Raw genomic sequence first — 15,170 nt, 5'->3', positions numbered from 1 at the left:
TCAGAGTCTTGTTCCTTTCTCCATCTTTGAAGATGTTCAACACCTGGGGGGTTAAACATGAACATGAATCTTGAATCACCGCTCAGATCTCTGGTTTTGTTTTTTAATCTGATTGGCCCCCCATGGTTTTTATGAATGGATTTGTTCCTCCTACAACTACTTTTTTAAAGATTTGTTTTTATTTTTTTATATGTTTTCTTTCAGGTATTTTCACGAAGTCAAGCTTAGAATCCTACGACCATTTTCAGCAGGGAATATCTAAAAACCGATGCCTACGTCCATTTTCAATAGGTCTTCCACAACTCAGTACTGTTTATAGGCCTTCACTCTTATTTTATAACCTCTTTTTATTGCTGAGAAAAGATAAACTCTATTGAACCTATTTTATCGCTGACTAAATAAACAGACTTCTCACCTTTGTTCGATCCCGTTGACCAATCCGTCCCTCCTCCTCCTTCCGTGGAATACCTGATTCTAGATTCACAGATAAGGATCTTAGTTACGCTGTGCACGATCTTTACATTCCCAGGTTTGGAGAAGGAAAAGGAACGGCACCAGGGATCCGGCTCCAAGGACCAAATTATGTGAGGTGAACAAAGGAATCACCACTCTTGCTATGAGGATCTCCAAGTCAGCGTTTCTTTATTCAAGCAGTGCACAGAATCTCACATCTTCTGTTTTTAAATAAGAATAAACTGGTTATATTGAAGAAAACTCTTTACATCAATCAATATGTCCACATGATTAGATAAATTCAAGGCTCCAGGGAAAAACAAATCAACTCCAATACAACGATGGAACAAACAAATGCAAATAAGTTTTATATCAAAGTCAAAATCCTTGACTTTTATTCCTACTCACTAATTTAACTAGAACTAATAAAAGTTAAACACAAATGACTTTATTCATTATGTGAAGCTTCAGCTTGAGACTAAAAGACACATTTTAACCAACTGTCCCTGAATTGACTTCTGTCTATTTGACTTTAATCAACTCAGCAGTGTCTCCATAATCAAGTAAACCAAGTCCAGCATAGAGAGGCTGAGTGAATGTGGTCTGGACTCTGTGGAGGAGAGTCATGGTTTCAGAGACGCTGTAGAAAGACAGAATACCTGCTCTGTGATCCAGGTACACTCCTACTCTGGAGGAACCAGGACCTGAGACGACAGTTCTGACTTTGTTGTAGTCAAATTCATAACTGTCTGTGTCACAACGTAATGACCAAGATTTGTAATTGAATCCAAATATAGATTCATCTGACCTCCCTGCTCTGCTGATATTCTTGTATGCGACTGCTACACCAACTCCTCTTCCTCTCCACTCCACCTCCCAGTAACAACGTCCAGTCAGACTCTCTCTACTCAGGACCTGTTCATAAAAAGTGAATCTGTCTGGATGATTACAATAAGACTGTTGCTGTTTCATTAATGTTACTTTTCTGTTCCCGTCAGATAATAACAACTCTGCATATGCTGTGTTTGGATCCAGTGTGATTTCACATGAATATTTCAAGAATTCATCTCTGGTCTTTGGCTCTGGTTGTGGCAGTAAAACATCCACTTCAGTCACTGTCAGTGAGATGTTTGTCCATGTCTCTCTCAGAATGTCCTGTAGTTTCTCTCTGGTCTCTGTCACAGCTGCTTTCACGTCATCAAAGTACCTCAGAGGACGAATCTCAATGCTGGATGAGTGTGTAGACTCACTGGGTGGTGGCAGTGAGGGGTAGTTGTGTAGAAACTGGTTGTGATCCTCTGTGTTTAAGAGCTGCTTCAGCTCGGAGCCTTTCCTCTCCAGCTCAGTCATCTCCTGCTCCAGCTTCTCCTGAAGATCTTTGACTCGACTCCTTTCAGTTTCCTGCTGGGATCTGACCAGCTGCGTCACATCAGAGCTTGTTTTCTGGATGAGACGGATCATCTCAGTGAAGATCTCCTGACTGTCCTCCACTGTTTTATCAGCAGAGCCATTGATGGCCTTCAGCTCCTGTCCAAGCAGCTCCACATCTTTCTTTCTCTCCTGGATTCCCTGCAGGATTTTTTGTAGCATCACCTCCACCTCCTTCTGCTTCTCTCTCCTTTCTGCTGCAGCTGAGACTGTTTTGTGGCCTTTATGTTCATCCATTGTGCAGAGATAACAGATACTCTGCTGATCAGTACGACAGAACATCTTCATCACCTCATCATGACGAGAGCAGATGTTCTCCTGGAGCTTCTTGGAGGGCTCCACCAGCTTGTGTTTCTTTAATGGAGCTGCATCATAGTGAGGTTGGAGGTGTTTCTCACAGTAAGAGGCCAGACAGACCAGACAGGACTTGAAGGCTTTCAGCTTCCTCCCAGTGCAGACATCACAGGCCACATCTTCAGGTCCAGCATAGCAGTGATCAGCTGGAGCAGCTTGGAGTCCAGTCTTCTTCAGCTGCTCCACTAACTCTGCTAACATGGTGTTTTTCTCCAGGACAGGCCTCGGTATGAAAGTCTTCCTGCACTGAGGGCAGCTGTAGATTCCCTTCTGGTCTTCTTCATCCCAGTGGCTTTTAATACAGTTCTTGCAGTAGCTGTGTCCACAGGAAGTAGTCACAGGATCCTTCAGTAGATCCAGACAGATGGAACAAGAGAAGGTTTCTCTGTCCAGCTGAACTCCTTTCTGCTCCATTTCACCTCTCAGTGTCGATGACTGTGTGAGTTTCTGTTTGCTAGAAGTGAAACTAGTCTGAGCTCTGATCTGAACAACATGTGATTCTACAGTGAATGGAGCCTGTCAGCTCTCACACTTCACCACATGCTGGTTACACCCATCTTCAATGTAGAGATCTAAAGGGGAGGGAACAAGGAAACATGAGGAAATATGAGTGGAGCTGCTCCAGGAAGAGGGAGTGGTTATCAGACGTTGACTAATTCCAGGAAGAGAAACAGTTTGAAACTTTTTACAGCAGAGCACATTTAAAAACGTTGGTCAGCTAAATGTTTAGGTGGTAAAATGAGCTAAAACACAGTTTGATGACACATTTTCATGACTACTATAATTCACATACATTCTATGAAACAGAGAAAATAACCACTGCAGTAGAAGTAAGAAAATCACAAACCCCTTCACTACATCCTTCCGTGTGAGGAACACTCTACGAGACGAAGGCAGATTATAATCCAAGTCTACCACAAAGAGAAGGACATGAATGAATGCTCCAGATCTTTACCTGTTGATTGTAGTTTTCTTCTAGTTTCCTCCCTGTTGAAGTATTTCTAGATATAAATATCTTCATGTGGAGTGAGGCACCACTGAATAAACTCTAAGGATTGTTAAACATGGCCATTGTAGAGTTAAACTGAAGACTTCTTCCTCCTTTCTCGTTGTTGTCGTCAGTGTTGCCTGACGTCAGTACAGCTGCATTAGAACTGGTGCTTCATGGGAAATGCAGTTCTCCTGCTGCACAGTCCTCAAATGTCCAGGACTGTGTTTGTGTTTAATGTCTGTGTTGGTTGTTTTGTGTGTGTTGCAGGGAGGCTATGCAGGAAACGCAGCGGGCTTCAAGTCTTCAACGACTTGAAGCCAGAGAGACGTTCAGGCTGGACGACTGCTTCGGCGTCTTCCACACCTTCTGCTCAAAGTTCACCAATGTCTTCAAGGTACATTGGGTACATTGGGACGTTTAGGTTTAGTTCTTTAGTACAGACACAGAGAGAAACTCAGCATCAGCTCCTCTTTAGTCCATGTTTGATATGACTTTAGATTTTCTGTGGATTTTATGACTTGTTTGCTTCTTGTTTGCTGGACAGTTTTATTTCCTTTTTGCTGATGAATCAGTTTAAATGTTGAAAAAGTCTCAGTGAGATAATTAGATTCAAATAATGACGTGGCTTCACTTGTTCTGATTGTTCTCATGAAAAAGTTATTTGCTCCACAGCATTTACATTTGACTCTGCTGACACCTAGTGGCCGAAGACACAAACTGTCTCATTAGCCCAAAGTGCAGTAACTGACTTGACAAAACATTATGTAGGAGCCATTAATGCATTATATGTTTCTGTTAGTAGTAAGGTTAAGGGATATTGTTTGGGTTTTTGTGTTTTTTATGATATCGTTCATGTGATCATGTTTATTAGGGGAATAGCCAGACAGTTGTGGACTGTGTGAAACCTTCTTAAAACACTGTCCTTCCACTCATTCCTAAATTTCTGAGTCAAGTCCTTTTCAAACACCAACTAGATCAGATTGGCTTTGCGTTAATGAAGCACAGTTAGGTGATGCTCTGTGAAGACATTTTTAAAAGTGGAAAATTAATTTTCACAGGACGCGGAGCCGGCTCCAAAAGTCAGGCCATGTTTAAATGCTGTCAAGACGGTAGGCATTGCTTCCACTGGAACTGGAATTGTTTCAAAATCTGTAAGGATTGAGAAATAGGGTTTAAATCAATATCATTACAAACAAAATAGTTCCCCAGATAACAATAGAAATTGTATGCAACATCATGCTGAACAATCAAATAGATTCTCATCTCATTGAACTGAATCATGTACGGTGTGATGTGTGATCTGTTTGACTGCTTGATGAAGGCTTGATGCTGAAAAATATCAGTTTGTTTTAAAGGTCCCAAATGACAATGCCATGACAATATAGACTATTTAATCATTTTAAAGGAGCCTTTGGAGATTTTTGAATACAATAAAAACAATACTAAACTTTTGCCTATAGCCTTAATCACCTGTTTCATTGTCCACTTGTCCTCATACGGAGGAGAAGACTCTTTCATTTGTGTCCTGAGGAAGTTGCGGGGCCACCTCGAGTTCAGAGTCCACAGCAGGTGTCTTGGTGAGGTCAAGTAAAGGCTTCACCTTGCTGACATCCAAGAATGTGTCTTGTTCAGGTTCCAGGGCGTTGAGTGCCTCCATCAGGTCACAACCATGTTTCCTGAAGCCATTTTTCATTTGCCACATCCTGAGTCAATGCAACTATAATAAATCCTGCGTAGTTCTGTTTCATCCTTACGATCTACACGTGAGCTGATTTCGTGAGCGTCTTCTCCTTCATGGCCTCGTTGTGACACTGTCACGATGCGCTAGGACTGCGTGGAATTCAGTCTCAGTGTGGACGTTCTCCAGACAGGTGCATGCACTGTTGATGAGCTGCAAACCTAGAAGAAAATACAAACCCCCTTATTGTTACTGTGCAGAATACAACCAAATGTAAAGTGCAGCATTGAATGAAAAAACACAGGGAAATGAAACAAAACCAACAAATCCAGCCATAAGTTCTAAAATATTGTGGAACATACATATCAAAACAATTGTTCCTGTGGGGATGCCCACGACAATTTAAAGTGATTCATTTTTAAAAGATGCTATAAGTGATCAGTTCTACAAAGTTAAGAGATGAACTGAGTGATTTAGAAAGATTATTTAAAGTTGATTGAATCTTAAGAGACCTCTAAAAATGGAGTATGTTGCAAATCCTTTAAAATGTGTTAATGAGTTTATTGTAAATCTCAAACTGCTTCTACTGAACCGGAAATAGAGCTGAAGCTATGTGTTCTATTTTTACTCTATTTTGTAATTCATCTCTTTTTTAACATGATCATTGTGAAGCACTTGGTGCATGTAACTCTTTGTTGTAAAGTGCTTTGAGCTGCATTTCTCATATGAAAGGTTCTATACAAATAGTTTATATTATTATTATTATTATTGTAAATACAATGTGTTGGAGCCATTATATATTTTGTATTTCTCGTTGGTTTAAATCACTGTGTTCATGTATTTACATGCAGTTCCAGGGTTTTACCTAGGGGGCGCACCAGTGTGGATGGGGATATAGCTGAGTTACAGGTGGGGGAAATCAGGTGTGTGTGTTTGGTGTGGGAAGCAAAAAGTTTTTGACCGTGTCAACCGGGAGCTCGTCGGAATGGCTGACGTTTTAAGTGTGTGGATTTGGGACAGTGCTGTGGTATATTCAACGTGGTGAGAGTTTAATTTGTGTGACTGAAAATAAATGGATCACAAGAATCCGAATATATGGAACGAACTGGACATTGTTGATGGTTTATCCCAGAACACCACCTCAGTGTCTTCTTTAAGTTCGTTTGGTTTGCTTTAAGTCACTACAATTGAAGTCAAACACTTGCTTCATTGGAACTCGCTGGGATCGTCGTTTACGGGATTCAACAGCTGTTCGTTGAGGACATGGTTGGACTTCTGTGTTCGCTGAGGACAGTTGGACAATGGATGGACATTGAGCACTTTGGCTGCTGGGAAGAGGACCACGAACAGGAACCATCACCGGGACATCGGCTACGTTCTGCCGGCCAACAATTGACGGAACGGACAGAGGTATGTGTAGCGGTACCAACAATTCATGGCCATTAGAAAGTTGTGTCAACACATTAACTTTTAGTTGGTGTAATGTTTCCTTACTTCTGTTTAACATTAATAATCAGGCTCCAGTCGGACAGTCATTACCATGCTTCTTTATTTGCGTCTCACTCACTCGTATACATCTCACGTACCACTGATAACTCATTATACAACTCATTAACTTGTTGAAGATTCACCAACTTGTAGTAACATACGTAACCTTGCAATACTGGTCCTTTAACATATCATGCTTGTAACAGACTCAACTATACCTTTACTGTGACACATTAGTGTTCAATACTCTTGCATAGAAAACATAAATTCCACTTCATTTTACTGCAACCAAAATACTCCTGCTAAGGCTAGGAATGTATTCAAACTCATCAATTTAAACAACAGCCTTATTAAAACCAAAAACTTATTTTCACCGTAACTTCTTCAATTTACTCAAAATATACAAAACATATTCAGAAAGTCTTCGATTTATAAAACATAAATGTCTTCTTTTTAAACAAAATATATATGGAAACATTCATCTTTAGCTTATAAATCTGACTTAACTTCAGAACGTGCATTATGATTAATTTTTTTCCCCCATGTCATAACAACCTGAATGGCGAGGGGTAGACTACCCTGCCATTAAGACATATGCCGGGGATTATTCTGCCCCTTTTTGGCACTGTCTGTCTAAGTCACAAAGTCTGTGAGTCACCTCTGGGAGGTGTCATCAGGCTCTATCTCAGCAGATACACTATTCGTCTCAGGAGTGTCTTGTTCAGGCTCAACCCATAGCTTCACAAATGATCCATGACGCATCATCTTCTTGCCGTCCTTTTCAAGAATGACTGACTGACCTTTTCGACTCATCACTGTGTAGGGGTGACGTTCACATGGGGTTGAAAGTTTGTTTTGCTTCTGCTGCCGTACCAGTACTTTGTCGCCCTGTTTCACTGTGCTTTCTTTTGCTCTTCTGACTCTGTTTGCATTGACGCGTCCCTTCTCCTTCTTCACAGCATCAGCCTTACGAACAGCAGCATCCTGTAGTGGTTGCAGCTGTGATCCTGACAGTTCAGGAAGTTTGGTTCTGATGTGGCGGTTGAATAGTAGCTCGGCTTGATACAAATGGAGTGCCGTTGTCTGTCACGATGCATTCTGGGAGTCCGTGTGTTGCAAATGAGTGTCTCAGAAGACTGATAATGTTAACAGAGGTGGGGTTCTGAAGGATATCAACACTCACCCACCTGGAGTAATAGTCAGTTAGTACCAGCAGATGGTGACCTGATGGAAACGGTCCACACAAGTCCACTGCAAGCATCTGCCATGGTCTCGCTGGGAGCTCTGTCCTAGTGGTAGGAACCTCCTGTGAAGTCGGACTGTTGATTTGGCATGCATGACATGACCTCACTAGCTCCTCTGCTTCTTTATCGATTCCTGGCCACCACACTTTTGTTCTTCAGTCTCTGTTTCGTTTTTACGATTCCTTGGTGACCTTCATGAGCTAACATTAGCGTCTGTCATCGTGCAGCCTGAGGAACTACAATTCTGGAACCCCTCAACACTATTTTCCCTACAGTGGAAAGCTCAGTTTTAACTGTCTGATAGACAGGTTGACATTTACTCCAGTCACCGGTTTTGATACAGCCCCGAACAGTAACTAGAGTGGGGTCTGCTGCCGACAATTCCTCCATTTGTCTTGGTGTGAAAGCATGTGGCACTGCATGTTGAGCCACCCAGTAAATGTGGTCTTCCATGGTTCCTTTCTGTACTGGCTGGTTGACTGTGAATCGGTGGTGGAGAAGAGGACTCTGAACAAACTGTTGTCAATCATGGATAACCCTGACCACCCTCTCCACCACACAGTAGACAGACAACGGAGCAACTTCTCCAGAAGGCTCAGACAAAGCGTTCGTTGTCTCAAAGAACGCTACAGGAAATCTTTCCTGCCCCAAGCCATCAGTCTGTACAACTCCTCATCTGTGTGTGACACATGACACTCTGGACTTTTTTTTTTTTTTTTTTCTTGCACATTTGCACATGCTTGTTTGGTTATTGGTTGTAAATTTTTAATCTTACCTAAATTCAATACACCTCATTGCAATCTAATTTATTTTATTTTTTTTAATATTCACTTTTACTATTCACTTATTCACTTATCTTATAATTCTGTTAATATTGTGTATACTTTTTGTTCTTTTTTAGTTCTCTATTTTTATTGTTGATTTTTAGCTCTTGTTATATTTATGTATGGTTGAATGCCTGTACACTGCTGCTGCAACAGAGGAATTTCCCAGTTTGGGATTAATAAAGAATCTATCTATCTATCTATCCATCTATCCATCCATCCATCCATCCATCCACCTTAAAGCGATAGGGCTGCAGCTGCAAAGCCCATCTTTCAATCCTGGCTGGAGGTTTAGACTTGGGTGAATAGATCATCTCCAGAGGTTTATGGTCAGTGACCAGCACAAAGTCTTTTCCATAGAGAAATACATGAAATTTCTCACATGCCCACACAATAGCGAGCGCTTCTCTTTCGGTTTGGGAGTAGCGACGCTCTACATCAGACAAAGCTCTGCTAGCATAGTAGACAGGTTTGTGTGCTCCATCATTTTGTTTCTGGCTCAGTATTTCTCCTAACCCCACGGGACTAGCATCCACCACCACATGTGTCTCTGCATCTTGTCTGAAATATGCCATTACGTGTGAACTGGCCAGCTGTCTCTTTAACTCCAGGAAAGCCGTTTCCTGCTCTGATGCCCATGTCCAGTGGTGTGCAGTCAGGTGAGGCAGGGTAGGCAGTGCCTCTCCTAGGCTAATGAGAAAAAAGAAAAAGAAATAAAAAATAATATTTTTTTTTTTTAAATATTTTTATAATTTTGTTTTGATTGTTGATTTATTGTTTTAAAATGAAAAAATGAAAACGTGAAATGTGTTGTTTTAACGGTATAAGGAATGCCACTACTCAGGAGAGCTTGTTTTAAAGCTGGCGTATGTGAATACAGGAGGCTGAGGCAGACTCAACCTCTGCCTCTCTGCCCTGTGTGAAATGAACGCAAACAGTTTAGGAGGTTCGCGCATGCGTAGTCTGTTCTCACGCTGTCTTCAATGGGCTTCATTGAGGCACAACGCTTCTCTGCCTCCACAGTCCGAGTCGGGACATGTCAGGAATCTCAGCGGGAATCCCGACATGACACAAGGTCTCACGATGCTGTTGTCACCGCTGTGCAGTGTTTTCGGCGAAGATGGAGATTTATGAGCTGAGAAAATTTTCAACCTTGACTTTTGAGGGGAAAAAAAAAAATAATAATTTTAACTGGGAAACCAACCCCTGAACTAAATGATTTAATCCAAAAGGAAGGGACAAAAAATTTTGAGGACTTTCCAAACAGACTGGTATAAAAAGAAAGACTGGTTGAGCGAGCAGTGTTTATAATGTTGGTCTTATAGATGAGCCGGAGCTGTAAATCCTGTGTTGTTGAGATACAGGTGATTTCTTATTGTGCTCTTGTCTTTGGGTGCTCCTGTGTTCAGCTGTGAATCCTGTAGAAATGCAGGTGAATGTACTCTGAAAATTAATTGGCAGTAATTGTGTGTATAATCCGCTGATGTCAGTAATTAGCTACATATGTGTTCAAAAGAAATGGATTTGAATTGATTCAACCCTGACCTAAGATTTATCTGCAACCTTCTTTCTTAATTATTCTTTAACCTTAAACCATCTTATTCCATCCTCCCTGTCAGTATCACAAAGACCTCATTGAAACTCTGTGGTGTTTAAACTCTATCAACTTTTATTAATTATTCAAGGAAACTTTATTAGAAGCACAAAAAACAGCAACGAAGAATGTAGAAGAAAAAACCTTTAGATGCCCACGTTGAGACTAACATAAAGTCCATCCATATGTTTTAATGGAAGAATAAACTGGTTATATTGAAGAAAACTCTTTACATCAATCAATATGTCCACATGATTAGATAAATTCAAGGCTCCAGGGAAAAACAAATCAACTCCAATACAACGATAGAACAAACAAATGCAAATAAGTTTTATATCAAAGTCAAAATCCTTGACTTTTATTCCTACTCACTAATTTAACTAGAACTAATAAAAGTTAAACACAAATGACAAAAACAGCAGCATTATTCATCATGTGAAGCTTCAGCTTGAGACTAAAAGACACATTTTAACCAACTGTCCCTGAAGTGACTTCTGTCTATTTGACTTTAATCAACTCAGCTGTGACTCCATAATAAATAGGACGAAGTCCAGCATAGAGAGGCTGAGTGAATGTGGTCTGGACTCTGTGGAGGAGAGTCATGGTTTCAGAGACGCTGTAGAAAGACAGAATACCTGCTCTGTGATCCAGGTACACTCCTACTCTGGAGGAAACAGGACCTGAGACGGCAGTTGAGACTTTGTTGTAGTAAAATGTATAAGTGCCTTTCAAATAGCGTAATGACCAAGATTTGTCATTTAATCCAAACCAACATTTATCTGACCTCCCTGCTCTTCTTATATTCTTGTATGCGACTGCTACATCAACTCCTCCTCCTCTCCACTCCACCTCCCAGTAACAACGTCCAGTCAGACTCTCTCTACTCAGGACCTGACAATAAACAGTGAATCTGTCTGGATGATCAGAATAAGACTGTTGTTGATTCATTCTTGTTACTTTTCTGTTCCCCTCAGATAATAACAGCTTTGTGTTTGTTGTGTTTGGATCCAGTGTGATTTCACGTGAATATTTCAAGAATTCATCTCTGGTCTTTGGCTCTGGTTGTGGCAGTAAAACATCCACTTCAGTCACTGTCAGTGGGATGTTTGTCCATGTCTCTCTCAGAATGTCCTGTAGTTTCTTTCTGATCTCTATCACAGCTACTTTCACGTCATCAAAGTTCCTCAGAGGACGAATCTTGATGCTGGATGAGTGTGTAGACTCACTGGGTGGTGGCAGTGAGGGGTAGTTGTGTAGAAACTGGTTGTGATCCTCTGTGTTTAAGAGCTGCTTCAGCTCGGAGCCTTTCCTCTCCAGCTCAGTCATCTCCTGCTCCAGCTTCTCCTGAAGATCTTTGACTCGACTCTTTTCAGTTTCCTGCTGGGATCTGACCAGCTGCGTCACATCAGAGCTTGTTTTTTGGAGGAGACGGATCATCTCAGTGAAGATCTCCTGACTGTCCTCCACTGTTTTATCAGCAGAGCCATTGATGGCCTTCAGCTCCTGTCCAAGCAGCTCCACATCTTTCTTTCTCTCCTGGATTCCCTGCAGGATTTTTTGTAGCATCACCTCCACCTCCTTCTGCTTCTCTCTCCTTTCTGCTGCAGCTGAGACTGTTTCATGGCCTTTATGTTCATCCACAGAGCAGAGATAACAGATACTCTGCTGATCAGTACGACAGAACATCTTCATCACCTCATCATGACGAGAGCAGATGTTCTCCTGGAGCGTCGTGGAGGGCTCCACCAGCTTGTGTTTCTTGAATGGAGCTGCATCATAGTGAGGTTGGAGGTGTTTCTCACAGTAAGAGGCCAGACAGACCAGACAGGACTTGAAGGCTTTCAGCTTCCTCCCAGTGCAGACATCACAGGCCACATCTTCAGGTCCAGCATAGCAGTGATCAGCTGGAGCAGCTTGGAGTTCAATCTTCTTCAGCTGCTCCACTAACTCTGCTATGATCGTGTTTTTATCAAGGACAGGCCTCGGTGTGAAAGTCTTCCTGCACTGAGGGCAGCTGTAGATTCCCTTCTGGTCTTCTCCATCCCAGTGGCTTTTAATACAGTTCATGCAGTAGCTGTGTCCACAGGAAGTAGTCACAGGATCCTTCAGTGGATCCAGACAGATAGAACAAGAGAAGGTTTTTCCGTCCAGCTGAACTCCTTTCTGCTCCATTTCACCTCTCAGTGTCAACGACTGTGTGAGTTTCTGTTTGCTAGAAGTGAAACTAGTCTGAGCTCTGATCTGAACAACATGTGATTCTACAGTGAATGGAGCCTGTCAGCTCTCACACTTCACCACATGCTGGTTACACCCATCTTCAATGTAGAGATCTAAAGGGGAGGGAACAAGGAAACATGAGGAAATATGAGTGGAGCTGCTCCAGGAAGAGGGAGTGGTTATCAGACGTTGACTAATTCCAGGAAGAGAAACAGTTTGAAACTTTTTACAGCAGAGCACATTTAAAAACGTTGATCAGCTAAATGTTTAGGTGGTAAAATGAGCTAAAACACAGTTTGATGACACATTTTCATGACTACTATAATTCACATACATTCAATGAAACAGAGAAAATAACCACTGCAGTAGAAGTAAGAAAATCACAAACCCCTTCACTACATCCTTCCGTGTGAGGAACACTCTACGAGACGAAGGCAGATTATAATCCAAGTCTACCACAAAGAGAAGGACATGAATGAATGCTCCAGATCTTTACCTGTTGATTGTAGTTTTCTTCTAGTTTCCTCCCTGTTGAAGTATTTCTACATTATAAATATCTTCATGCAGAGTGAGACACCACTGAATAAACTCTAAGGATTGTTAAACATGGCCGTCGTAGAGTTAAACTAAAGTCTTCTTCCTCCTTCCTTGTTGTTATCATCAGTGTTGCCTGACGTCAGTAAAGGTGCATTAGAACTGGTGCTTCATGGGAAATGCAGTTCTCCTGCTGCACAGTCTTCAAATGTCCAGGACTGTGTTTGTGTTTAACATCTGTCATCCTTATAAGACAGTCACTGATCTGCAGCTTGAGGCCAGAATGCAACGCAAATAATCTTCACCTTTAAATAATTGATTCATTGAGATAAATTCCTCATATTTGACATAAATAAATTGTTCATTCTGTCCTCACACTCATACAAGGACTTTTACTGAATACAAACCCATGAACCTCGTGTGCGTTTTGTTGTCCATCAGCTGGAGAAGGAAGTCAACGAGCTGATGGACTTCTTCTGTGAGGACAGAGAGACGTTCAGGCTGGACGACTGCTTCGGCGTCTTCCACACCTTCTGCTCAAAGTTCACCAATGCCGTCAAGGTACGTTGGGTACATTGGGACGTTTAGGTTTAGGCTTTAGTACAGACACAGAGAGAAACTCAGCATCAGCTCCTCTTTAGTCCGTGTTTGATATGACTTTAGATTTTCTGTGGATTTTATGACTTGTTTGCTTCTTGTTTGCTGGACAGTTTTATTTCCTTTTTGCTGGTGAATCAGATTAAATGTTGAAAAAGTCTCAGTGAGATAATTCGTTTCAAATAATGATGTGGCTTCACTTGTTCTGATTGTTCTCATCAAAAGGTTATTTGCTCCACAACATTTACATTTGACTCTGCTGACACCTAGTGGCCGAAGACAGAAACTGTCTCATTAGCTCAAAGTGCAGTAACTGACTTAACAAAACATTATGTAGGAGCCATTAATGCATTATATGTTTCTGTTAGTAGTAAGGTTAAGGGATATTGTTTGTTTTTTTGTGTTTATTAGGATATTGTTTATGTGATCATGTTTATGAGGGGGAGAGAGTGAGAGAGTGGGCGGGTCGTCGTATTTTTTGTGGACCGCTAATTTTCATTCATCACTCTGATTATTTTGGTTATATTTCAGAGCACGTTATCATGAGTTGATTATCTTTTGTTTGTTAAGAAACGGTTAAATTTAGAATTAAATATGAATTTGTTTACACCGTTATTAATTGTCACTGAGGGAGCATCCTGTATGCTCCCAAAGACTGGATCAGTTCAGATTCTCACTTGTATCTCAATAAAATTGGTGATGTCACTGAATGTAGCTCTCTGGTTGCGTCTCTCCTGCAGTTCACAGGCTGCAGTAGTTACAGTAGTTTGAGAATCCATATGCAGTAAACACTTTATTTATCATAGCTACCATCCCTCCTGTTGAGACATGACAAGGTCCATGGCTCAGTAAAGCAGCATACTTAAATAAACTGTTGGCCTCTTGAAAACCTGTGCAGTCTGTCCGTATTTTGTGCCCATCCCCCCAACATTTTTCACTGGTACTGGCAGCAGCAACATATCTATTCCCTGGGAAAGTCATCTTTTTGGAAAGTATTTGTTTTTGAGTTTGTTCTGAATTACCCCATTGTCAAGTAACTTATATCACCAAAATATATCTGCCTGACGGAACGTTTGCCGCTGGATACATGATGGACTCCTGGGAGAAGTGGAGGGTCGTGTGCCTGGTGATTCTTTCCGTAGAGGACATCGAGGATCTTTACATATTCGGAACCATGATAACAGGCTTTCTGCTGATTGGATTAGGCATTGCCCTGGTGTATCGGAAAATTAGGAAGACGGTGTCAGCAGTCCAAAGCCCCATGAAGCTGCCCGACTTGATTGATGGAGTGAGCAGAGCTGTTAGCGCTCAGACTGTGGTCAGTAACCGCAACATGGAAAACTCCATGGAGAGAGCTATGAGCGCAATGACTGTGGTTATAAACCGCAACATGGAAAACACCTTGGAGAAGCTTTCGGCTTTGCAAAGGCGAACGAATGGATTTGAAGACCAGAATGGACAAACAGAGTAAGTCGTGTCTATTGAAATGCGACTACTCGCCCTAACCCAAACAAATCATATTCTAATCTGCATTCTGGACCCAGGCCAAGGCCGCTGCTGGAACAACCCCCCAGGAGATCGCTGCAGTGAGACGTATTCAGCCATGTTAAGAATAAGAATTAGAAAAACCTTTATTTTCCCGCAATGGGGAAATTACAGTTTGCAGAAAACATATCAAGTGTAAAAAGAGAAGGGTATAAAAATAAATGATGAAATAGAATAGGATAAAAAAAACTTCCACAGATTGAATTGTAAGATATTGCACAGA

The 15,170-nt window shown here is 41.5% G+C and overlaps 1 protein-coding gene across 1 annotated transcript; it reads right to left on the bottom strand.

Annotated features, from left to right (window-relative positions):
• Positions 1-606: 606 nt before the first annotated feature.
• On the bottom strand, positions 607-12,536 carry LOC311492102 (uncharacterized protein). The gene is made up of 2 exons (XM_084550258.1): positions 10,583-12,536; positions 607-2,655 (listed from the first exon to the last, which is right to left on the bottom strand). The coding sequence occupies exons 1-2, from the start codon at positions 12,224-12,226 to the stop codon at positions 976-978; spliced, it is 3,324 nt and encodes a 1,107-aa protein (XP_084406384.1). The 5' UTR covers positions 12,227-12,536; the 3' UTR covers positions 607-975.
• Positions 12,537-15,170: the final 2,634 nt, after the last annotated feature.

The sequence above is a fragment of the Chelon labrosus genome, assembly GCF_963514085.1.
Source record: "Chelon labrosus genome assembly, chromosome: 1".
NCBI classification, from domain to species: domain Eukaryota; kingdom Metazoa; phylum Chordata; class Actinopteri; order Mugiliformes; family Mugilidae; genus Chelon; species Chelon labrosus.
The sequence above is the reverse complement of the archived record's forward strand: the minus strand, read 5'-3'. Positions and strand labels throughout refer to the sequence as shown.